Source organism: Phalacrocorax carbo, chromosome 3, assembly GCF_963921805.1.
Source record: "Phalacrocorax carbo chromosome 3, bPhaCar2.1, whole genome shotgun sequence".
NCBI classification, from domain to species: domain Eukaryota; kingdom Metazoa; phylum Chordata; class Aves; order Suliformes; family Phalacrocoracidae; genus Phalacrocorax; species Phalacrocorax carbo.
Window position 1 is genome coordinate 3,240,920 of NC_087515.1, and position 23,362 is coordinate 3,264,281.

At 44.2% G+C, this 23,362-nt stretch overlaps 2 protein-coding genes across 6 annotated transcripts; one reads left to right on the top strand and one right to left on the bottom strand.

The window, feature by feature from the left end:
• The first annotated feature begins 14 nt into the window (after nucleotides 1-14).
• Nucleotides 15-5,163, top strand: C3H6orf120 (chromosome 3 C6orf120 homolog). Of its 2 annotated transcripts, none has more exons than XM_064445637.1 (2): nucleotides 15-220; nucleotides 1,855-5,163. In XM_064445637.1, exon 2 carries the CDS (start codon nucleotides 1,899-1,901, stop codon nucleotides 2,454-2,456), a length of 558 nt encoding a protein of 185 aa, XP_064301707.1. In that variant the 5' UTR covers nucleotides 15-220; nucleotides 1,855-1,898; the 3' UTR covers nucleotides 2,457-5,163. The 2 variants fall into 2 exon arrangements, with proteins under 2 accessions (XP_064301707.1, XP_064301708.1); XM_064445638.1 differs by lacking the exon at nucleotides 15-220 and adding an exon at nucleotides 539-768.
• PHF10 (PHD finger protein 10) lies at nucleotides 3,650-23,202 on the bottom strand. Of its 4 annotated transcripts, none has more exons than XM_064445631.1 (12): nucleotides 22,217-23,202; nucleotides 19,383-19,489; nucleotides 18,686-18,816; nucleotides 17,914-17,991; nucleotides 16,390-16,523; nucleotides 16,130-16,279; nucleotides 14,852-14,961; nucleotides 13,218-13,371; nucleotides 10,682-10,837; nucleotides 5,799-5,907; nucleotides 5,327-5,515; nucleotides 3,650-3,881 (listed from the first exon to the last, which is right to left on the bottom strand). In XM_064445631.1, the coding sequence occupies exons 1-12, from the start codon at nucleotides 22,712-22,714 to the stop codon at nucleotides 3,796-3,798; spliced, it is 1,902 nt and encodes a 633-aa protein (XP_064301701.1). In that variant the 5' UTR covers nucleotides 22,715-23,202; the 3' UTR covers nucleotides 3,650-3,795. The 4 variants fall into 4 exon arrangements, with proteins under 4 accessions (XP_064301701.1, XP_064301700.1, XP_064301702.1 ...); XM_064445630.1 differs by having other exon boundaries at nucleotides 17,914-17,997; nucleotides 22,217-22,729; XM_064445632.1 differs by lacking the exon at nucleotides 10,682-10,837 and having other exon boundaries at nucleotides 17,914-17,997; nucleotides 22,217-22,729.
• Nucleotides 23,203-23,362: the final 160 nt, after the last annotated feature.

Genomic DNA, 23,362 nt, shown 5'->3' on the forward strand with positions numbered 1-23,362 from the left:
CCCGGGGCGGGCAGCGGGGCGGGCCTGCCCCGCCGGCTCCTCAGGGGCGGCCTCCGCGCCCGCCGCGCTGCCCCGGGGCCCGCCCGGGCCCGCCTCAGCCCGCCCTGGGGAGGGGCTGGCCCGCGGCGCCCGCCGCCGCACGTCCGCGAAGCCCGCCGCTCCGCCTCGCCTCACCTCGGCCGTGGCCGCGCCGTCGCCGGAGCCCCGCGGCGGGCCGGAGGTGAGCCCTGCCCCGGCCTCCGCTCGGCGGGGCGGCGCCGGGGCCGCTGCCGTGCCCCCCGTCCCTCGCAGCCGGCCGTCGCCTCAGGCGCCCGCGGAAGGGGGGGTGTGTGTGGGGGGGGTGGCGGTCGCGGCTCTGTCCAAGGTCTCCCGAAATCGCCTCATTTTCCGCCTGCGCTCCCAGCGCCGGGGCGCTGCCGCTTGTCCCCGGGTAACTTCGTTATTTGCTCCTCGGATGTGGAGTTTTTCCTGTTCCCCCGCTCGGATATTTCATCACCGTGGAGTCAGTGCCCTGGGACAGGGAGACATAAGGCAAAAGGCCGGGTTTCTGTCGGTCTGGCTGGTTCTGTGAATGCCGCGCTCCCTTCTTTTATGCTGTCTTTGCGGGATTGTGGCCTTGCAGTATGGAGAGGCCTCTGGGGCGGAAAACTTGGGGCTGCAGAAATATTTGTACGGTTTTTTTCCCCCTAGATCTGCTCAACTGTGAACGCTCTGAGGTTTAAGTGACGTCTCGGCGGAAGCAATGCAGTTTGTTCTGATGCTAGCAGGGTACAAAACAGCTTACCGGTAGCTTTCATGTTGAAGATAATTGTAGTATCGTTATGGAAGGGATGAGAGGGTGAAAATCTTCACCTGAAACATGAAAGAGCGTATACTTGTGGCTCCTGTACTTGACTGATTTGCGTGTCCAATGCAGTCGGCTGTGCGCTTTGGAAGCCTCAGCAAGGTGCCGAGCGTGTTGCTTTGTGCACAGGCACTTAGTGCAGCTTTGCGAGGGCTGGAGCGCTGCAGGCACGCTCCGCTCGGGCTGCCTGGCTGCGAGCGTGCGTCGAGGAGGGAAGGGGTGCAAGAGCCTTAACCTCGCAGCAGCCCTTTCCATCTCCCCCTTGCCCCGGTAGCTTCAGCCTTCTGTTTTGTAAGAAGCGCTGTAAAGAGCTGAGCGTTTGTAGGGTAAGAAAATCTTTAGGCAAGTAAATGCATATTCTTTTTTATTTAGGGAAAATATGCCAAGTTTAGTCTTAGAAACAATCCACACAGCGGAACTGTAAATGAATGTGTTATCTCACTAGGTAATTTGGTTTTATTTCTAACTCCGTTCCAAGTCAGAACACATGCTGCTTCACGCATACATCCAGATTTGCACCTTTACTGTCTTCTGAAGTTAAGGTGAGAGGATGGGAGAACAGGTAGGATGCCCTAATACCTGATACAAAGTTCAGCTTCTTCAAGCAGGCAAAAGCCTTCTTTAACTCTGTTTTTTTAAAACCGAGGCTAAAATCATCCCTGGCTTTCACCTTTTCTGGGTGTCTGACAAATCTGGCACATACGCAGGCAGAATGAAACTGAAGTCTCTGTGTCAGGTCTGGGTGAAAGAACACCCCCTTGATTAATTTCTCTTTAACTTCTTTAAGAAATTCAAGCCGCTTTAATCCTGCCGAGCTCCGAATCGCAGCAACAGGTTTTGTTGCTACTAAAAAAGAAGAAAAGTTAGTGAACATACTAAATTGAAGTTGCTTAACTTTCTATGGACTAAAGCAGATTCTAAAAATTATCAAATTGGAGAAAAAAAAAAAAGAATCGATTCCTTCCAGGAGTGGAATATGCTAAAATCCAAATTATGTTTTGTATTCACAGGTAGCGCGCAGGACACGGGAAGAGTCTGACTACAGCCGAAGACCATGGCAGCACGCTGGAGAAGAATCCTGGTAATACTTGCGGCAGCTCACGTACTGTTTGCGGTAAATACCTTTGGGGAAGAGGACGTACCTGAAGAATGGATTCTTCTTCACGTTGTTCAAGGCCAGATCGGAGCAGGAAACTACAGCTATTTGAGACTAAACCACGAGGGAAAGATAGTACTTCAGATGCGGAGTTTAAAAGGGGACGCGGACTTGTACGTATCCGATGTGACGCTTCACCCCAGCTTCGACGAGTACGAGCTACAGTCTGCGACTTGCGGCCAAGACGTTGTCCGCGTACCCGCGCACTTCCGCCGCCCGGTGGGAATCGGGATTTACGGTCATCCCTCTCACCTGGAGAGCGAGTTTGAAATGAAAGTGTACTACGATCGAACAGTTGAACAGTATCCGTTCGGCGAGGCTTCTTACAACCCCGAGGAGATGGAGGCAAACCAGAAATACTCACGGTCTGCAGAAGATGAATCTCAGGATGAGGAATCTGTTTTCTGGACTATACTTATTGGAATCTTGAAATTAATACTTGAAATTCTTTTTTAAATTGATACACACTGGACTAAATCTCACTTCAGCCTGTGAAATTGACCGTGAATGACTTGCTGTAATATTTAATACTCTTTGTATGTTTCCTGAAGAGGTATCCAGGTTACTTTTCCTAAACCAGAACGAAGTGGGGGGGGGAAAAAGCCATATTTAATTTTATATTGTAAATCCTCCCCATACGTAAAACGGGCGGCAAGCGCAGTCTTGGCAGTGTTCTTCAGAGACCAGGGCTTAAAAACGAATGTACAGTTGGGATCTTGTTAAATTCCCTTTAAACAGGTGCTTAGGAAAATTAGCTCCAATTCAGTATTTTCTAATGTTCTTTTATAAAGAAAAGTAAAATAACCACTGCTGCACTTCAGTGCCCCCGCTCAGTTTAGAGCATATTTAAGAAGCAAAGCCACTCCTTTCCTGAGCAAGTATCTCCAGTAAAACCAACCAGCAACGGCTTCTGAGCGTATTCAAGTTGGGGCGCCCAGGGTGAAGGAAGGAAAAACCCATCCGTCACCGAAGGGGAGAGCTGACCTGTGTTTTGCCTGCCTGTGCCCTCCACCAAGTCAGCCGTCTGTCCGGCGGCGGTCTGTCCAGTCACTCGTCACCTCTGCACATCCACGATGTGAATCAGGCGCGTTACGTCCCCGCTGTCGCTGCAGGGACGTTAAGCCTTCAGCTGTTGTTACTCGTCAGTACGACATTTTCATTCCTCGTTAAAAGCAACGCAGCCTACAGCGTCTTGCACTTGAAAGTTGTTTCCTTACACCTCCCTTTAGAGCTTTTTGTGATTGATTTCTTTTCATTATTATTATCACATCTCCATGAATAAGCCACCAGCTTGCAAAGAAGATTCCTGCTGCGAGAAACTTGCGCTACACTGCAAGAAGGCCGGGCTATGCCCACTCGAAAGGTAGTTTTTTCAGGAGTATTTTTTGCTTTGGTTGAGTCTTTCAGAATAACCAGTTGCTATGCAAATAGCGTGTATTCAGATTGCTCTGCAGTTTTCTTCTCGCAGAGCTTACTGACAAGTGCACTGGAATAAGTACGGTACTATAATTTTATACAAACAGCGCATGTACAATTTAAATTTTGTTACTGAAAGCCTTTTTAATTGGGAATTGGGCTTGTCTGTCTCTATCTAGACACCTGACAGGATGCGATTAGTCACTTGTATCACAAAAAAAAAAAAATAATCATTATATAGCCAAAATTAAGTTTATTTGGTAAAAAGAAAAAAAAAAAAGTGGTATTATTCCTCTTAAGAGTGGTTGGTTAAATAGCACCAAAGTATCACTTTAATTTGTGCAGTTAAGTTTTTGGACAGCAAGTTTTTTGGGTTTTTTTAGCCCTCCTTGCTGTTTTTCCCCCTTCTTCCTCCTCTTCTGGGTACGGGAGGGTCTTTCTGACAACAATCACAAATCCAGCGACCTAAGAAAAGAAAGTTATCAATTATTGGGAAACTACCTTTGTTACTTACTCATCCAGTTACGCACCTTTCACCCCTCTAACGGGTGCTCACCTATTTGCAGTACTTCCTTTAACATAAACCTCCCGTGTGTTTCTTTACAACGTTCACCTTTTTTAAAAAGTACCCAAAGCAGCCCCTAAAACTGACGCTCCGTTGCGGCCTCGTTGCACGTTAACAGCTGGCTGCGCTCATCTTTGTGGGCCTCAGGGAGTGCCAGTACCGCTAAGGAGGTGGTTGTTAGGGAAGGACTTGAGTTTGCGAGTTACGTTTTCACGTGGACGGCCGCGGTTTGAGGTCTGGGAGGTTACACGGAGCAGGCTGAATGGCAGCCGGGGAATGCTGCTCTTCTGCCACAGGTACGGGGTCCCGTTCCCCACACCCGCGTCGGTTGTTTCGGTGCGGTCAGGCAGCACAGATTAAACTGCTGGCAGGGGTTCATCACCGGACCTTGTACTAAAACTGACTCACGGAGGGAACAATAAAGGGTAGAGCAAAGAGCATTTAACTGTTTCTATTACAACAGCCGGAATCACGAAGGCTGCTTTGGTAATTTTCTAGTTTTGTAGGCGTATAATCTGTTTTGTTTAGATTCGGTCCTTGGGTCAGCCTGAAACTGCACTGGGCCACAGAACCTGTGCTGAGGCGACAGCTGGGGCCGGCGCTTCCCAAAGCGGGCACGTACGGTCTATGTGAAGCGCTGCGGTCACAGGGAATACGGTGACTGCACAACTTGCAGCCACTGAATTCATGAACTAACTTACCCTGGCTCTAGTATTACATCAAAAGCATCAGTACTACCAGTTATTTATACGCCTGAAACTTTCTGTACGCTGCCTCGAGTTGGCCAGGTGATACAAGCGGCCGGGTAACATAAAGGTACAGGTACTTCACTTCCAGCTTTTGATGTTTAAGAAAAAAATAGGAAGGAAGGTGTTTAAAAAGGTGTTTACAAATATTAAATTGAGCGTACTTTTTAATTTAAAAGACTGAAGTAATAGCACAAACACTTTATTAATGAGAAAGCTATAGTCCAGCAATATTCAGCAATACAGCCTCTTTACAGGTTTCTTTTACAAAAAGAGTATTATTCTCAGTATTCTGTGGATATGGAAAAAAAAAAACCCCACCTAGTTCGGAGTGAATCTGTTCGGATTCTGTTGCAAAAGCCAATTGTATTTCCTATAAACTGCCAGGTTCTCCTGCGCACAGCCAAATATTCAGGAATAAATCTTATTAAAAATGCTGGGTGCTAGAGTGTGAATGCTTCCCTGCAGGATTGCTTACTCCTCCCCTCCACACGTGTTTCAAACTATTCTTTCAAAAGCAACGCGTACGTTAATTCTGACCGAGAAAGCCCAGGACTCGGAGGCGGTGGGAAGGGAACGAACAGCTCTTTCTTTATTACCTGAAGGGATAGCGTCAAGCCCCACACAGAAAGTGTGATAACCACGGTCACATACATCACAGAACATCATTTCTTCTTCGTGGTGAGGCTGCCCGCATATAATGCATGTTTTACACTCCATACATTGCCAAGGGTAAGTCTTAATCATAGCAACAAGCTCCGGGGTCATATCAAGGCAAGAAGGGTGGCCTAGATTAAAACCAATATTATTACTTTTATGTCTGAAATGAAATTGAAAATTAGTTAGACTGACTGCTTTTACAGAAGCTGAAGCTTAGCTCACCTCCTGGCGAGATCCCACAGCGCACCGCATGTGCTAGCACACGTACGTTAAATCGAGATGGAGTCTTACCGAAGGACAGAAAAGGCCACTGAACCGTTGGTAGGCAAGCGCAGTACGCTAAGTATTTCCACAAAAAGAGCTCTCAAACAAAGTCCCTTAGGAATCCGCTTAGTGTTTGCAGATACTTACCGCTGTTGTCACACTGGGAGCAATGTATAAGAGCTTCAGCTTTTCCTTTCTTGTTGGACTCCTTACCCTTCAGACAAATTCCACATATAGCATTTGGAATGACCTTTGGCTGGAAGGGTAGAAGAGGGCTATAAATTCATTCCAGAAGAATTTACAGATTTTAAAGGAAATGTCACATATCTCCCTAACTCTAAAAATTAACGAACTGCCTGTTACGACGTGTGAACCCTAAGACAAAGGACAGTAACTGACAAGCAGCATAACGACAAGAAGTCGTAGATGAACTACACAAAATCTGGCATTTGGCACGCGTCGTGAGTTAAGTAAATCAAACTGGAGCAAAAGCACGTACTCGTTTCTTCTATGAATTCATCAGCTAACAACCCCCTCAATGTAAATCAAATGTGACATGGCATTAAGAATTCCAGGATCTTTTTCCAACATAGAATACTTTTTTATGAATCTCCACGCAGATTTCCTGTTTACGGAAGAAATTAAATACAATTTTCCATTTGCATGACGTGCCTAAATAGAGAAAATGAATTACAAAAGCAATAAACTTGGTTTTTATATCTTTAGTCTGAAAACAGCTGGTTAGCTATGCTGCGCATGGCGCTCTGTTCTACCATTCTTGTATCCAGTCATAATTGCTCTAAGAAATACGCACCCTTGCATTTAACTGGGGTTTTACATTCATCATCTTTCTAACTGATCATCTGGGGTGTATTTGGGTGCAGGAGATCCATTCAAAAGGCAAGAGAGAAACAGCAGGCTGTTACAGTGAGCAACGTTTGTGTACGTATTCTGTGTCCCAGCACAAGAGATACGCCAGCGGAGCTTTAGCCCGATGAGAACCCAGAGAGAGGTAACGCATCATGGATTTCAGAAACGCTTCAGAGTTCTATTGTTGACCTTTGACCTCTGCGTAACGAAACTAGCAAGAAACGTGGTTTAAAACGAAGACGGGACTCACTGGTGTTGCATCGACTAGTGCCAGAGTTCAAAAAAAAAAAAAAAAAAAAAAAGCAAGCTGCTGCGAAGACAGAGCTGGCCGAGGGGGTTCGAGGCACGGCCGGCTTTCTAAGGAACCGAATGGCTCGTCAGTAAGGAAGAGCAGCCCCAGTCAACTACCGACCCCATGCGGGGAGAACAATGAAGTTTAATTTTAAAATAAATAAAAGTGAACACAGAAATATAGATCTCTAAAAATTACCGAGATCTTTTGCAATTCAGCTGATCTTTAAGTGTGTGTTTCCCCGGCCAGTTTTTTCTAGCACCTAGCAAGATAATTAATTCCTTGACTCATTTTTAAATAGTCAGGGTGCATTGCTTTAAGTTTGCTGAAGTTTGCAACCTGTATCTTAAGTTAAAACATTGCTACAGTCTGCTTCAAATTGTCTCCTCTAGAGAGTTTTATTTAAGAAAACAAAACACCGTACCAGATGTTTATCGGTGACTTCCTTCAAAAGATGACAGAGGCGTTCGTACAGACTTTTTTTTGCTTATTTATTTAAAAAAAAAAGCAGAGTCAACCTGTTTTATACATAAATATAATAAAACAATAAAAGAAGTCTAACATTCACAAACGACTCTACAAAATAATAAATATAATGGAAGCAAAACCACAAACTTTTACTGTTAACTACTCTGCATGTCCTACATGTATACCTTTATACACCCTGCTCCTCCCAACAAAAGTGGCACATGCTTAAGCCTCATCAGGGTCGCAGCATTTACCCTTCCGTTGTTTAGGCTACATTGTATTTTTCCTTTATTGTGGCTTTATCTATTTCTACGTAAACCAAGCCTTTCTAGGATAGCAAGTGCACTTTTCTAATCAGACGTCTAATTTTGTTACAGATTTGTGTTTTACTGCCTCTAACGTACAGCAGGATATTCCCTCGCGCGCCGGAGCGAGCTGCTTTTCGGTCGCTGTCCCTGCGTTAGGGTATGGGCAGTCACACACTGATACACCTAATTCTAGAGTTAGACACTGATATAGAGGCATTTATTAACAATGCTTCCATCTACACTTACTTCACTAAATTGTGTTCATTAGAAATCGTGCATGTTGCGGGGGGGTGGGGGTGTGAGGTCACAGCCTGGTAATAATGAAGTTCCAACAGTAGGGGAGTATTTTTACAAAACTGAAAAAAACCAAACCCCAATAACACAAGGCTATTCACATTTCTAATCAGTTCAAGTCCTACCACCATAGGTGGCTTTTAGAAACGCAATGAAAAGCCTATCAAATCCAAATGGGAAGTCACAATATTCCATCTGATTAGAGTGAATTTTGCTTTCTACGTCCTCATCTTACTGGGGTGAGGAAGGGAGAGGAAATGAACGCAGGGTCCAGCTGACGACTGCCTGCTCTCTAAAGCTTTCGCTTCCACGCTGCTGCGCTGCAGCTCCCGAAGTGGGCGTTCCGACTACACCATTTTTATCAGGTCCTATTCTGAATGCAAAACGTACGGTGACGCGAAACAGAAGCGTTGTGAGATAGAGTTTCTCGATACATTTGTTTTATGTGCAAAAAATCTCCTGTACTTTTAACAGTACCCTGTGTGTGCAATTGCAGTAGCCAGTCCTGCAGCAACAGAGACTCGCTGCTCGTAACGTGACAAAATGTAAAACACGCGATAACTGTTCTTTGTTAAAGAACTAACAATAAAAATGGCTCCTTATAAAATACATTATTTCTTTTACTCAAAAATAACTCAGTGGAAATGTGTGACTCCTGTAACACTCATCACGTGGCTATAACTATACATTTGCACGTTGATGCCATAGCAGTTATCCTTCAATTTTAACTACATGTAACCAAAAGATTACTGTCCTACAAAAATAGTCAGATATTAGAGAGCAATACAGAACAAAAGTATTACAAAGCTTTAGAATTCACAGGGACATTTGAAATGAGTTAAGCCTTCAGCTCAAAGTGCCTTAACATTTAGGCACATACGGTATAGCATTATCTGGTGTTTTTATAGACCAACAAGCAAGAATCTGTCTGTCTCACCAGTTAAAACAGCTCATGTAATTGGGTTTACTCAAAGCGTTTAAATGTTCCCACAAACAAGAAAGCTGATCCTCTCTCACCCGCCCAACATGACACCGCTTTTGACTTATCAACAGCCTGACGGCCGACGCAGGCGGGGGAGGCTGACACTGCAGCGCCGTGAGTTTACAGCAACACCTTGTTCCTAACACAGTCGGTGATTGTGAACCAGTAAGGAATCGCTACGGGGATCCATTTTCAAAACGCAACGCTGCAGACTACCTTTATTCTTCTACGATTAGAAGTTCAGAACTTTTTGCAACAAGTTCTGCTCCATCGGTCCTCTCTTTCTGCATTCGTAAGGCTGTTACATAGATTGGACTAATGAAACACTGGCATCTCACAGCTAAGCGCAACTTCTGTAAACCAGAGGCACGCAATCTCTAATGTCAAGCTAAAGCTAAAAAAACCCAAGTCAAGCTCCATCTTTGGATTTCACGTTCGTGGGAATACTGGTGCGTATTCTGTGTCTACAACAATTTGCAAAGTTAAATATAAAAAAAAAATTTACATATGGTACCACAGTCTGATTCTCCATAGTTTGCATATTTCTTAGGAAGTTCCTAAAAAGAGAGAACGCAGCCGGAGCTTGCTATCTGGTATGAACTTGTACAGATACTGTATGTAGAGAAAATTTATCAAAGCTGTCCAATTCTTACTGGAAATTAGCTTCTTAACCTAAGTTATAGTTTATTTCCTGTTAACTTGGTAAATACAGATAGTAAATCTTTACGACTATAAAGCGCAAGCCATCAACAGCTCGCTCTTGCTGAGACAGTTTCTCAATACATAAGATCTTGTCACTGACAAAAACGTTCCTTTTTCCACAACCTCTCTTAACCAGCACTCCTGATTGCTAAAAAAACCCTATCTTAGCGTAGTGTTTTCCCTCTTTACGGGTCTATTCCTGCTCCCACGTAAGTCCATGGAAAGTTCTCATGCCTTTCAGTGGAACAGGACTAGGCAACGATGTGCTTTAAAAGTGTTACATTATATTCAGATCCTCTCTTAGTGCGCAGAACAACAACACATAAATAATGCATGTCAATTCCCATTTCTTCTGAAAAGTGTTTTTTAACCTTGATCTTATTTTTAACCTTAATTTTTGAAATTATTATACAGTAATACTGATGATTCTGATCTTAGGTTTGGCAATCACTCCTTGCCAGTTGAAATGTCTTAACATCCTCACCAAGGTTTTAGCTTGGATAAAAGCATATTGCCCACAAACATTTCTACATAGTATGAACTACATAAAAAGCCATTTTCCATATACTGTTTAAGTGGTTACATAGTGTTGCCTGTACAACTGTAGTAAGCTTCTTGCCTTCCATCCTATACATCGTAACACCTCAGGATGAAAGACCGTATTTAAAATGAACGCTGTAACAATATGTTCAGCCACGTAGCTGTACTTTACAGCACTGATCTCTTGGTATGCTGCCATACTAAATAGTAGGGGGAAATAAAAAAAAGGATGCCGAATGCTCGTTTTGAACTGGCGAGTAATTCTGACTGCTATGTTAAGGCAGACAGAAAGATGTAGAGTTCCAATGACAAATCCACAATGGACCTTTCTGATGTCACTGCCTGGGAATCCGAGAAGTTCACAGAAACAGAGGCCACTGTGTAGCTAGGGTAAAGGAAAGCCCCACACGAAATAAAAGCAAAAAGGAAGCGAGGAAGCAAACAGGTGGAGCACACAACAGGAGAGCAACTAGTGAAGTACAGCAAGCAGAAGTTCCATATTATTGAAAAAACCAAATGTTTCAGGGAGAGGCTGGTCAGTAAAGAAGTTCAGTCAGGGGCTTTTTTCTTCTACCTTGTACCCAGGAACTGACTTGGATAATACAGAACGTTTGGAACCATCTTTTCTTGGAGTAGCACTTTTGTCTCTTGTTTTTTGTCTTCCCTGAAAAGAATCCTCCTGGTTGTCTGTGGCGCAATCACCTTCAGATACATTGCCAGACGAATTGTCCTATAATAAAAATACCATAGCTATATTTTTTATTTTTTTGGATAGACAGACAAGTCTTTCCTATGCCCCTTAGGGCCAACTGAGGTAAGAGAAGGATACATCTTTCCTTCTGCAAAAGCACGGGGTACATCACAGGCTAGAACAGCTTTCCTCATAACCTTCATTATCTATAATCTCTCATGCGAAGAGACTGGCATCAGCAATAGCAGTCATGTTTTCCAGCTGGTTTGATACCAGAGTGAGGAGCACAACAGAATAATTCTTTGAACCATTTTCCTTTAAGTCAGCAAGAAATCCACTATATGCAAGATGCTGTTTACAAAGTAAAGGGCCAGCAAAAAGTTAAAAGTGCCCTTGCCATGCATTTAAAGTGTACCGCCAAATAGCACTGCCTTGAATTAAACATGTGAAGGTTTTCTCTGCCACCCTCATCTACTATTATCACCAGGAGCAATCTAAATATTTCATTTGGATTGCAGCAGCAGAATGCCATCAAAGGCAAAACACTTTTCAATATTTAATACAGAACCAAACAACAGAATTTATGCTGCAGTTAAAGCGGGTTTTTTTTTGAGGAATGAGGAGGCAAGAAAGAGGGGAAGAGGTTCAAAGAGGGTGAGAGATCAATGTAAGCATAATTAAGAGCAGCAGCACAAGATTTTTCTCAGAAAAGCATTAATAAAGGCCTCCAAAAAGCTCCAGAAGAAAGCAATGCGATTAATCACATTTTTTACAATAAAAACCAGAAGGCCAAATAACGGCGGTGCCCTTCAGTAGAAGGCACTCAGTACAGAGTAGTAGTCAGCCTATGCCCCAGAGCCTAAAATCAAAACAGACGCAGTGCAAAGGGAGGAGTATAACACAAAAGCAAAGCAAACTGTGTGGCAACAAGGAACGGTATGTTTCACCATTATTTTAGGGGAAGGGTTATTTAGGACAGGCCCATTAAAACACTACAGGGCAGGGAAATTGCAACCTGACTCCAACAGTGGGGAGGGGGAAAAAGGCATATTGTAGGACTCACCAGGGAGATCTGAGGAACGGTAGGTAGCCCAAAACTGAGGAACGAGGCCTGACAACTGCCTACCTTTGTGGTCAATAGATGTTTTTCCCCAACAATATGCCCCAATGACTAGCAAAGAATCCCTGCTCACTTGACAGGAATCTCATTTTAAGTTTTCCCTACACTTTTCCAACACACGGACATTCCCCCTTCTGCATTCTGTCACCAAAAAGACTTCTGTGAAAAATGGAGGGACAGTCTGCTTGGTCCAGTTACTTTGCTTTACCATTAAGGGGAATGGAAGTCAGTGGAGAAGGGAACTGGGAAGAAATGGTTAAAGACCAACTGTAAAAAAGCTGGAGTGTGATTAAACCAACATTTTGAGTTGACATTTAGCATGCCAAGTTGATACAATTTCTTTTTCTCCAAAAAATGTAAGCAGAAAGGGTGTATTAACAGCTATCTCTCCCCCATTAGCCTTCAAGCTGACCCCTTCCTTTCTTCTTCAGTTATGAGTAGCTTGTGAATATTCAGACAAAATACATCTTTATGTGGCAAAATTTAGCATTATATATACCCACCATCTAACACATTCGTCAACCGAACTAGCAACTGTTAAGTGAACTTGAGATTTTCTATTCTGTTTCTCTTAAAATTAGGGTAAAACTTCTGGAAAGTGGTTGTCACCAACATACCACCTACACCAAATAACCAATGGTTGGGTTGTGCTCAGACAGCTCACGTGGAGCTCGGCTGCTCTTGAACGCTTAAAACACCATCAAGGTAGGCATGCGCAAGTTTCCCTTAACTTCCAGGAACAGTTAATTTTGCGTTTGCATAAATAGAACACAAACATCTTTTTAAAGATGTATGGTAATGCAAAAAAAACCTAGTGCTTTTTACCTTCTCTTTGAATTGGAATAGAGTAACTGTATTGAGTACTTCCTGCTTCTGCGTCACAAGAAGAAAAAGTTATCAGGCTACCAATATTTTTGCTTTAGTGACAGATTCTGTGGGACCTAGACAGCAAAATGTGCTGCGACCTGAACTACAGCGTTCATTCCCCTCAGAAACACTAGCAACTTCCCCTTGGGGAAAAGGGCGTAACGAAGAGCTGCGGTTGGGAAGATTCTTCAAGATTTCTTTAAAAAGAAAGAAGAAAGGGCCTGAAATTTCAAATCTTTACTTTAAAATGGATCCAAACTGAAAGCTGGAGAGCGACATTACAAAATAAAGTACCAAAAAAGGGAGTACACTTTTAGTTTATGATTCTCCATCATTTTGCAAATGTTAAAAATTCTACTAAGAAACTACTGAAACCAACAAAAGCGAAGGGAAAAGATTTTTTTGGTGAAGAATACTTTCAATTTGTCTCACCGAATTGCCTTTGGGTTTCCGTTTTTCATCACCTCGCCCCTCCTCTGCATCATCTGAATCTCCATCACTGTCTAACGCAGGCAGCTCTGGATCCAAAGGAGGTTCGTAAAGAGCCGTGTTTAATGGCAAATAACGCAGTTCATCTGGAGAGTATCTGAAGTTAATAAGTAAATAAATACATAAAATTAATTCACGTGTTCTTTATACATAAATATTAAGTTACACAAGATACAGGGACTTCAGTGAGAAAGAGTAAGAAAAACTCCCTTTTTTCAGGAAGGCACATCAAACTGTGCAGCTCTGAAAACAGCGGAAACACTACTTTTTCCTCCCAAATGTGATTCCATCTAGTAACTTGTCTTCTTTGTTTAGCAGGTACTTGTAGAACAACAGGAAGAGTATTATTTGCAATGTTACAAACCTACAAAATCATAAGAGGCCATGGAACCACTAAAATGTTTTATCCAATTCACATTACCACACCCAACAGGCTACGCGCTTTGTTTATAAATGTGAAGTGCCCACGTAGCATGTGCACAACTCCTCAAACCCAGGGCTCACACTGGGGTCCAAAGCAAAGTAAAGAATATAGGTATATGTCTGAGATCCTTGATTATTGAAGGAGAACAAAAAAATGCATATAAAAATAGGATTTCAGAAGAATATGAAGATCTAATCACTTATTGTCAGAATCGGCTCAATATGTGTAATCTGCCCCCTTTTTTTAACCTTAACTACTACAAGAAAAGGTAGAAGTCCTCTCACTATTAAGAACAAGCATTATAAGGACTAGGATATTATTTTGATGCGTATTTTGGAAGGCTGTGTCCTTCATTAAGAAGGATAAGCAGTTTCACTTTCAGCTTGTAAGTGCAAAATAAACCAGATATCTAGTATTTTTCATTCAATTAATTTAATAAAATTGAAGTCCATCAAGAATGTCCCGTAACATGCGGATTTGGGGTGAGCTGTACGCAGACACACTGGAATGAGCAGAATATGCAGATAAAGAGCTCCTCCAAACAAAACAGCGCATGTATAGGATGAGTACCATCCCTGTTGTATGGTAAGGGTTAAGCAACAATTTTCAAATCAGTGTGTGTTTGTCAAATGGGAGCACGCTACTGGTAGTCTTAAATTTGTGTAGACAGTCAAGTACACATCCAGTGTTAAACTCCGCCCACAAGCCCAATTTTTTGTTTTTTTTAATTAGAAACTTTAAAAAAAAGTGAAAAAGGACAGTAAGACTGTCACACGGAAAACACGTGATCACCAGCCAGCATTACAAGAGTCTGATATAGCAACATTAATCTTAGCACACACACAGAGGCAGATGATAAGTAAACACACGAGGGCGGCAGGAGTGAAATCAACGTCTCCTTTTACCCCAGCAAATATCCAAGCAGGCCAAATCTCAGGCACGGCAGTACAGCAGCAGAGACAGTGCTCTTGCACCCAGTACTGTTTTGTTGACAAAAGCTGTCACGCTACGCATCTATTTGACTAGCAAGTGTCTTAAGCATAAAATTAACTCAAAAGCTTACAGTAAACACACTGAAATGTTTTCCATCTGCTAGCTGTAGAGCAAATACATCAGCGCGACAGAATCGGTAGTTAGGATGCTTTCAAAATACCTTTTGTAGTACTCCTGGAACTGGCCGGGTATGAGAGCCACTGGATAAGGACTAACCTTTGTTCTCTCAGTAGGTAAGATTTTGTATTTCCCTTGAGGCACCTGGATAATCTGTATTGTTTGATACAAAACAATGATGTTTTTGTTTCACAAACAAGCTTTCGAGCCTTCCTCACCACCTACCCCCAAACGTTTTTGTAACTAGCCCGTTTTATTGAGTTGGAACAGCTGCCTGAGTTCTCCCATAGGAAATCCAATCCACCGAAACGGTAAGAGATCCCACTCACCAAGTACCATTACGGATTAAATCCAATCGCTAAGCATCCAGTGAACTGAATGCGTATTAGGTAAGACTACTTCTAACAGTATATTATGCCAAATAATTTAAAAAATGAAATTTAACAACTGAAACAGTAAACATTAACTCTTGTTACTGGCATCTTCAGCATGAGTTATCATTGTTGGTCCATATCGGTAGAAGGTAGCAAGAACATGTCAATCCAATTCTGAAACTAGACTGTACTATAAAAAATCCCATTAATAACTGGAATATACAGAAAGGAGAATCTTGCACAGAAGCCTTCCTTCCCTTAGAAATAAAACTCATTATCCACTATCTTGTCTCTACCATGGATAACGTAAACTTTCCACGAGACTGCCATGTAATAATTTGCATGGGGTAGATTTTTGCCTTACTGTCTTTACACAAGCAGAACAGCCCTGCCGCAAAATGCAGCTAATTCTGGTTTTTTTATTTTTTTTTTTTTTTTAATCGGGCACAGAAGCATGAAACATATCTAATATAAAAATAACATAACACCTAACGAAAACAAGGGCATAACACTGACAGGCAGCACTCTCTTAGAGGATAAATAATTTACTTATTTACTCTAGGTATTGTTCCGGCAAAATTTTGGAGGTGTTCCAAAAAAGAATTAGCCATTTGTATGAATAGATACAATAGCAACACAAATTTCTTAGTAACCTATACATCCCTTAGTTTTATGCTACCACCAGCAAAGACATGAAAGTAACACTGACATTTTTAAAGCTTCCCGAGACAAGTATCTGAAGTTTAAAAAAGGTTTACACATTAAATATATTTGAGATTATTATTTTTAGCAGTATTGCCCATTTCACAGCAAAACTGTTTAAGTCCCTACATGACTGAAACAAGACTAATCAAAACCCTTGATAATAAAATGGTACCAAAACCAACTTTACTAAAACAAGCAAGGAGCAACCTAGTGACATTGGTAAGAAACTTAAATCTGCCTACATGTGTCTGTAAATCAAAATAGGCTCTTCTTTCTTCCATCCGCTCTCGGTTTAAATTGCTGTTGAATTCTGCAGCTTTCTTGGCAGCTTTTTTAATATATTCTGGAACTTTACTGGCTTCTACTTTCTGTGTGTTCTGCTGCTGCATTTGCTGGAATAAAAACAATTTCATTAATTCACACACATCTCTACCAGTTTGAGAACAGCCTTTCCTCATACTCCACGTTACAGATCTGGTTCGCTCATGCGCTAGTTACTTACAGAGTACTCTTTGTAATGATCTGTTATTCGCTGTCGTTCTTTCTCTTGCAGTATAACAGAATACTCAGCGTGTTTGGCAGGGTATTCTTTAATCATAAGATCAATTACTTCATCGCTACGCAAAGCTGTTAGACCTAAAACAGAAAAAAGCAATAATGATGCTATCTGGCAAAACTACCTGTGGGTTATTTATATCCCACAATGACCAGCTTAAGTTTTTGAGCAGCTGAAGACAACAACCTACTGTGCACAATGCTTCTCTCTCAAGTAGAAGTGAACTTGTGCTGTTCAGCTTTCAAGGCTGTTCAGGAGCTTGCTTCCACCCAAGGAGGCAAGGCTCATTCCCTCCCTTGCTTACAGCTACAGACCCCTTCACACTGCCTCAGCCCCCGACTGAACTCCCCTGTGAGGCACAACCTTTGTTCTAAGCAGGACCTGGAGAACTGTTAGTTCCCATTTCCAGCACTGGTGAAGTGTTCGTTTCATTAACTTGCAGAACCTGAAGTGAAATTATGAGGTTTACATAATCCTTGTGTACAAATCAAGGAAGAATTGCTGTGAGGGCAATTCAGAGCAGCAAACAGCACACAGACTCCTGACTCCCCCATTAAAGACCTTGAAGTTCATTAGTCAGAATGCATTACTTTGCAGCTACAACGCAGAACTCCTCCTTTAAAGGTTCCAACACAACTAATCTCTGAACACTGACAACAGAATGGAGGTTGACTTATGTTACTACCACTAATTATATTTATAACCTTAAAAAAAATAGGGGCAGTTAATTCAGTGCACGTCTCTACTGGATATGAGGCAGAATATAGCATTTTGCTACTATTGATAAAAATTAGATACTGTTCCCTCCCGCATATTTAAGTTAAAAAAAAAAAAAAATCAAAAATCAAGAGAGCTGGCAGGTGAGAAATAAAGGTGGTACACCAAAGACTGTCAGTATATAAACTGACATTACATTTGCACAAACCCATGACAGACAGAAAAAAATGTGACAGGCATCATTTAATCTCTAACGTGCTTCAAGTCACATGCATTAGAAGAGGAAGAAAAAGATACTTCCAGCTCTTTCAATACAAGCCGCATCAATGACATCATTCCATTTCAAGTACATTAAAGTGCTTTAATACACACCCTTCTAACATATCAGGCGAACCATATAAGATACACTAAGGTTGGCCGAGTTCCTACTACATCAGCAAAACACAACTGATGTACTTTTTAATTTGAAAAATTATGGCGTCCTCCGTTCTAGGACAAAAAGGTTCTAAAAGTTAATTTACAACATAGAAGGGATTTTGCTGAGTGATTAGAATAGATCCAAAACTTTTTGGTTTTATAATGTATCTGGAATACCGATATGTCATGGCCAATTTACACCAATTAATAATGAACCAGTTTTCGTTTCAGAATTTACATTTTCAATTGAGGGTGATGCAATTCTCTACCAATCACGCTTTCAGAGTCTCATATTTTTAATATTGTAACGAGGAACCTAACAATTTGTTTTCTTACCTAGTGTGCATTGAGTCTCTGTGATAACATTCAGTTCTCTGAGGTAGAGTTTCTCCTTGTGAGATAGATCTCTTCTTTCTAAATCTCCAAAGAAAACAAAAAACAGCAATAAAACTGTGTGTGGTTACTCAACCTCCGCCATAAACAGCGTCAAGGTATTCCAATGATTTTATTGCCGGGCAGTAAGGGTCTGTATTATACTACTATTTCTACAAACAGTTTTATAAATTATAGACGCAGACAACACTATGAAGCACCGGAGGTACATTCTTTTTTTCCTTTTAATATGCCTTTTAAAAATAAATTCCCTGACAGAAGAACCAGATTTGACAATTCTGAATAATGAAGGCTCAAATCCTAGCACCCCCCCAACTGATTTTTTAAAGTTCTTCCACAGTGTAGAAATGTTGCCACAATTCAGGGAACAGAACATACAGATACAGCTATATAGTAAGAAATCACTAACAAAACATTTACAAATAAAATTGAGGTCAGTTATCAAAAAGTACTCACTGGTCTAACCCCCAGATCAGATTTGTTTACAGACTTTCAAGCAGCAATACCAAAAAGTCTTAAATTACTTTGAAAACCACAGGATACCTTTTCAATACACCAGTAACAAAAATAAGAAGTACCACATACATAATTCAGATCTGCTTTTGCCAGGTCTTTTTTTTTAATCAGTTCGCTCATGCCATAGTCAGAGACACAGATTACATCTAAACTGTATGAGGATCAAGATCTTGAGAAGAAAAACTTTAAAAATAAATACCTGGATATTTTCTTTTAAAGGAAGTCACACCCAAATATTCGCTGACTTGCTCCTGAAGCATATAGTATTCTCCTGTTTCATCTGGTGGCCACTTGTATTCTATCAAGTTTTCAGCAGGAAAATAGCTGTATCTAAGCGTAAGAACGATGTCAGAACAACTCAAAGAAGCCTTAAGAGAGTTACTTATATTTCTACAAATTCAATAATTCCTATTTATACGTCAGTGAACAACATCTATGAGGTTGGACAAGCGCTTTGGAACACCACATCCTGTGAACCCCTTTCAAAGCCACTTTGTTACTCCCCACTTCACACAGATTTCTCCAAACCAGAATTCATCAATATGCTGAGGGGCAGAATGCCAAGAAAGGGATATCCATGAGAGCACACAGGACAGCAGGAAAAGCGGGTGCTACAGTGTTAAAAGTCACTAAAAAAATATGTAATATTTTAAAAACATATAAGCAGTGCTTCCAGGATGTAAATTAGATGCAGTACATTTTGTGTCATTTTAAAATAAAATGCCTTAAAATATGCTGGGAGAAAAAGACAGCTAGCTACTCATAGGACATTGCCTCCAGTCAGAAAGATATACGAAGAATATACAGGCAAAGAAAGAAGAGCTAATATTTAAGCGTATCAAACAATACGATAAGACTAGCAATAAAAAAGTGGGAAGTGTAAAAAGTAGTATTACCCAAGGTCCTGACTAGAAGTTTCACAGCTCCGCGAACTGTCCCCTGAGCCCATACGTCGTCTTTTGGATGGCTGGCTGCCATCATTGGAATTTTCTTCTGTGTCATCCTGAAATGAAAATGAAGATAAATATTAAAAAAAAAAATTAAAAGCATTCAGCAGATAATGTAAAACACAAAAAAATATTGCAAGGCAATCCACCTGAACTACTGAGCTATTTAATAACACTCTTTACAAACAACTCATAACACAGTTTATGTAGCAAATTGGTTTTTTACTGTAAACGAGCTGCAGGACACAGTGGCACAGAAGGAGAACTGGATAGTTTCTCACCTGTTGCGCAGGTGGAGCACTGAACAGAGCTGTGGCTCTGACCACCAAGTTCACTGCTCCCGATGTAAACTACCTATGGCATCAGCACGGCCAGACAGCTGTAGACCCAGCAAACTTCCCCCCCGGTGACAGTCAGGGACAAGACCAATTCACTCAATCAGGCCAGCTCTCAAAAGCAACAGCAAGGGCAGAGCAAAAACACCGAGCCCTTGCTGAGAGCTAATGCTTATAAAATCAAGGGAAATACTACCAAAAGCAACGCAGGAGATTATGGACACACAGTTAAAATAAAAGGAATGGTATACAGTTTACAAAAAGATACGATTGCAGCAGGTAGCAAAGACCTGTCTTTTGGAGAGGGGGGGAGATAAAAACTGAAGTTGTATCACAACAGATACCTTTGTTCTGAAATTTGCCTCCTCTATTACAAGGGAACATTTAGAAGTTAACTTAGAGATGTCACTATTCAGATTTCATGAGATCTATATAAAGAAAGGGAGTCTAGTACGAAGGAAAAAAAATTTTAAAAATAGAGTTCTGTAAAGTCTAGCAGACCAATGATTCCATTGGCCTTCTTGTGCTTCCACTGCTTTGCTGTCTAATAACGCCACACATCTCCTACCTAGCGCTCACCATCAACAACTCAAAGCGTTTAGCGATCACCCTTGCACGAGTCTAACTGAGAAACAGAGGGCAGAAGTGTTCCAGTAGTAGAGGCAAGGACAAGACAGCCCTTCAAGTAACCAAAACTATAAAGCGGAGTAGTGTGAAAGAATCACATTTCCTAACTTGTGTGAAAACTTCAAGAAAAAACAATTAAGCTGTCAGAAATAAATGGATCAAGCCTACAATTATACTTATGTATTATATAACAAGAACAATTACTAGGCCTACCTTGGCTCATGTCTTTCATTCTAGTATGTTTCACATATCGTGTCACTTGAAATGTAATTTTAAAAAGGTTCCAGCAAATGAGAATACATTACTTACATTATGTAACATTTCACAGCATGATAATCAAGGCAGGCCACAGGGAAAAACCATTTGTTCTCCTGTATTTTTGGTTTATTTCATGTTTTTCAGAAGTCTCAATTTTTTTTTCTTTCTTGTGGAGTAGTAAAAGTACCTTTCATACAATAAGAACAAAAACTTAAAAGCAAACTTTAATGAACCTGTGCTTTCTTCATGGAGCTCTACTTAAAGAATCAGGTGAGCAGCACCTCCGCTAGTACTACTAATACTACTCTTTCCTAACATTACTGAGAATATCCTGCGTAAACTTAATTAGACAAACCAAGCACCAGTCCCCAATTAAAACAATGAAACACTGGAGTATTTCATGACACAGCTTTGTCTCACGAGCAGTTCATCCCCACCTCCCACACGGAACATTAATGCACTCCAAACCTTTTCAACTGCTAGACAAAAACAGGAACAGGGCCACAGCTTTGCTATGCCAAAGCTAGCACGAGACTTTAAACTTTTTTTAAAAGATAGATCTCAACCTGCCAGTTAAGAGGAAGTGCCTGCATCACTTTCTCCCTTTGCTTTGAAATTTTCTTTTATTAAGTCTGGTACTGTTAAAAAATGTGAGCACCTGCACCACAGGAGAGAAGAGTGTCCTCTATATCCTTGCCTTCTTATCTGCTGAAAACTTCAGCAAACTCAAACACACGGGCTCAGACTAAAACGCTCTAGGAAACGAGACAGTCCCACTGCAGAGCACTTTGCAGAAAAGTGGAAACATTTGCACTGCAATCTCAGACACACTGTAGTTCAACCACCGTTACTGTAGCAAAAATCATAACTGGGGACAGTCTTGGGGCTTTCTGTACACGGGAAGTCAAACATTGCCAAAAGAGCCCCTTCTCCCCTGAAAACGCATGCTTCTGCAAAACGTCCTTACGAAATAAGGTTGCATGACGAATTCCTGGGGCGTCTATCAATTAGAAAATGTACGTAACGATCCCTTATATAATCGGAAAGGCTGAACTACCAAGACGCCTTTCAAAAAGTAACTGCCGATCTGCATCCGAGCGCGGGTGCAGGGACAGCACCGGGCGCTTGGTGCCACAAGCCCCAGCAGCGCCTTTCAGCAGGGCCTACGCAGAAGAGCCCGAGACTGGACCCAAACTTTGCCGGGCGGGCGGCGGGAGCACCGCCGGGCACGGAGCGAGCTGCCGCGCCCGGGAAGGCGCCCGACGACTTTTCGGAAGCAGGACGGGCTCCGGGCACCCAGCGGGGCCCCTCGCCCCTGCAACCCCCCCCCCCCCGCCGCCCCTCCGCCCAGCCCCGCACCCGAAGTTCGGCCTGGGGCGCGGGAGGGCGCCGACCCCCCGCCCGGCTCCCCCCGGGGGGGGCGTGAGGCGAGCCCGGGGCGCGGGGTCACGCCGGGGGTGAGGGGGTGGGGGGGTGGGACGGGCCGGGAGAGGCCTCCCGCCCGGGCGGCTGTTGCGCCGCAGCCCCAGGGCCGCCGCGCCGGGCCCGCGGCCCCGCTCTCACCTTCAAGGACTGGGCGCCGGGCGTGGCCGGGTCGCTGTCGCAGAGGCGCGGGGACAGGACGGCCGCCATGACCGCCGCGGGGGCCGCCGCCGCCGGCTGGGCGAGGAGAAGCGCCGCCGCCGCGCGACCCGGCCTCGCGCCGCGCCCGGCTCCGCCCCCCCTCCCCCTGCGGGGGGTGGCAACGGCCCCTACCGGCCAGCTCGCGCACGAGCGCGGCGGCTCGCGCAGCTCCTGCTCCGCCCCCCTCCGGGCAGCCCGCGGCGACCCCGGCCCGCGCCGCCGGACCGGCCCGCGGCCCGAGCCAACGCCAAGGCCGAGGCCGCCGCCGCGCGGGCCCAGCGCCGGGGCCCCGCCGCCGCTGCCGCCGCCGCTGCCGCCGCGCCCTCCTCCTCCTCCTGCCGCCGCCGCCGCTCGGGCGGCCGCGCGGCCCGGCCGCGATCGCGGAGCCGAGCCGCCGCGGTAGCGCTTGGGCAGCAGCGCGGGGCGGAGGGGCAGCATCCCCCCGCGGTGGTGAGCGCCGAGCGCCGCCGCCGCCGCCCGGCGCGGGAGCTGGCACCCAGCAGGGCTGGGCTGCTCCGCCGCCAGGCTCCCGTCTCCGGGAACGTCAGCCGGGGACGAGCTACGTTTGTGAACCACCAGCCCCCGCAGGAGGGGTGTACGGGGGGCGGGGGGCGCACTCGGAGCGCCGGCAGGAGCGCGCTCGCCCCTGCGAGGAGGGCGCTCCAAGCCGGCCCCGCCAGCTGCGCGCCGCCGCGGGGCCGCGTCCCGCTCCCGGAGCGGCGGAGGCGGAGCGTGGCCCCCCCCCCCGGCAGTAAAGACCCCCCGGTCCCGGCGGCGCGGGGGGCGGAGGGGGGCGCGCAGACTCGCAGGCGCGCAGCCGGGCTCCGTGGCCGCGCCCGCGAACAAAGCGCCAAGCCGCTCCCGCCGGAGCCCCCTCCCCGCTCCCGCCGCCCCCCGGCCCTTCGCCCGCGGCGGGCTGCACCCGGGCTCGGGCCGAGGGGCGCGCAGAAGCACCGCCAGCCGCCTCCGTTGGCGCACGTTTATTTCCAGCTCTCAATGAAGCAACTGACATGGATGCCAAAGACACCAGCGCTCCATCTCCGCACACGGCAGTTCCAAAAGCAGGTGTCTATGCACTTCACAGAT

Bases quoted from the DNA above. Each gene is read 5' to 3' on its own strand.
- C3H6orf120 (XM_064445637.1), top strand. From the start codon at position 1,899: ATGGCAGCACGCTGGAGAAGAATCCTGGTAATACTTGCGGCAGCTCAC.
- PHF10 (XM_064445630.1), bottom strand. From the start codon at position 22,714: ATGCTGCCCCTCCGCCCCGCGCTGCTGCCCAAGCGCTACCGCGGCGGC. The intron at 17,998-18,685 runs GTATTTATTTTT...TTTTCTTTGGAG, and splicing joins CTTTAAAAGAAAATATCCAG to ATTTAGAAAGAAGAGATCTA. The intron at 16,524-17,913 runs GTAAGAAAACAA...TTTCTGTTTTAG, and splicing joins AGAGACTCAATGCACACTAG to GTCTAACAGCTTTGCGTAGC.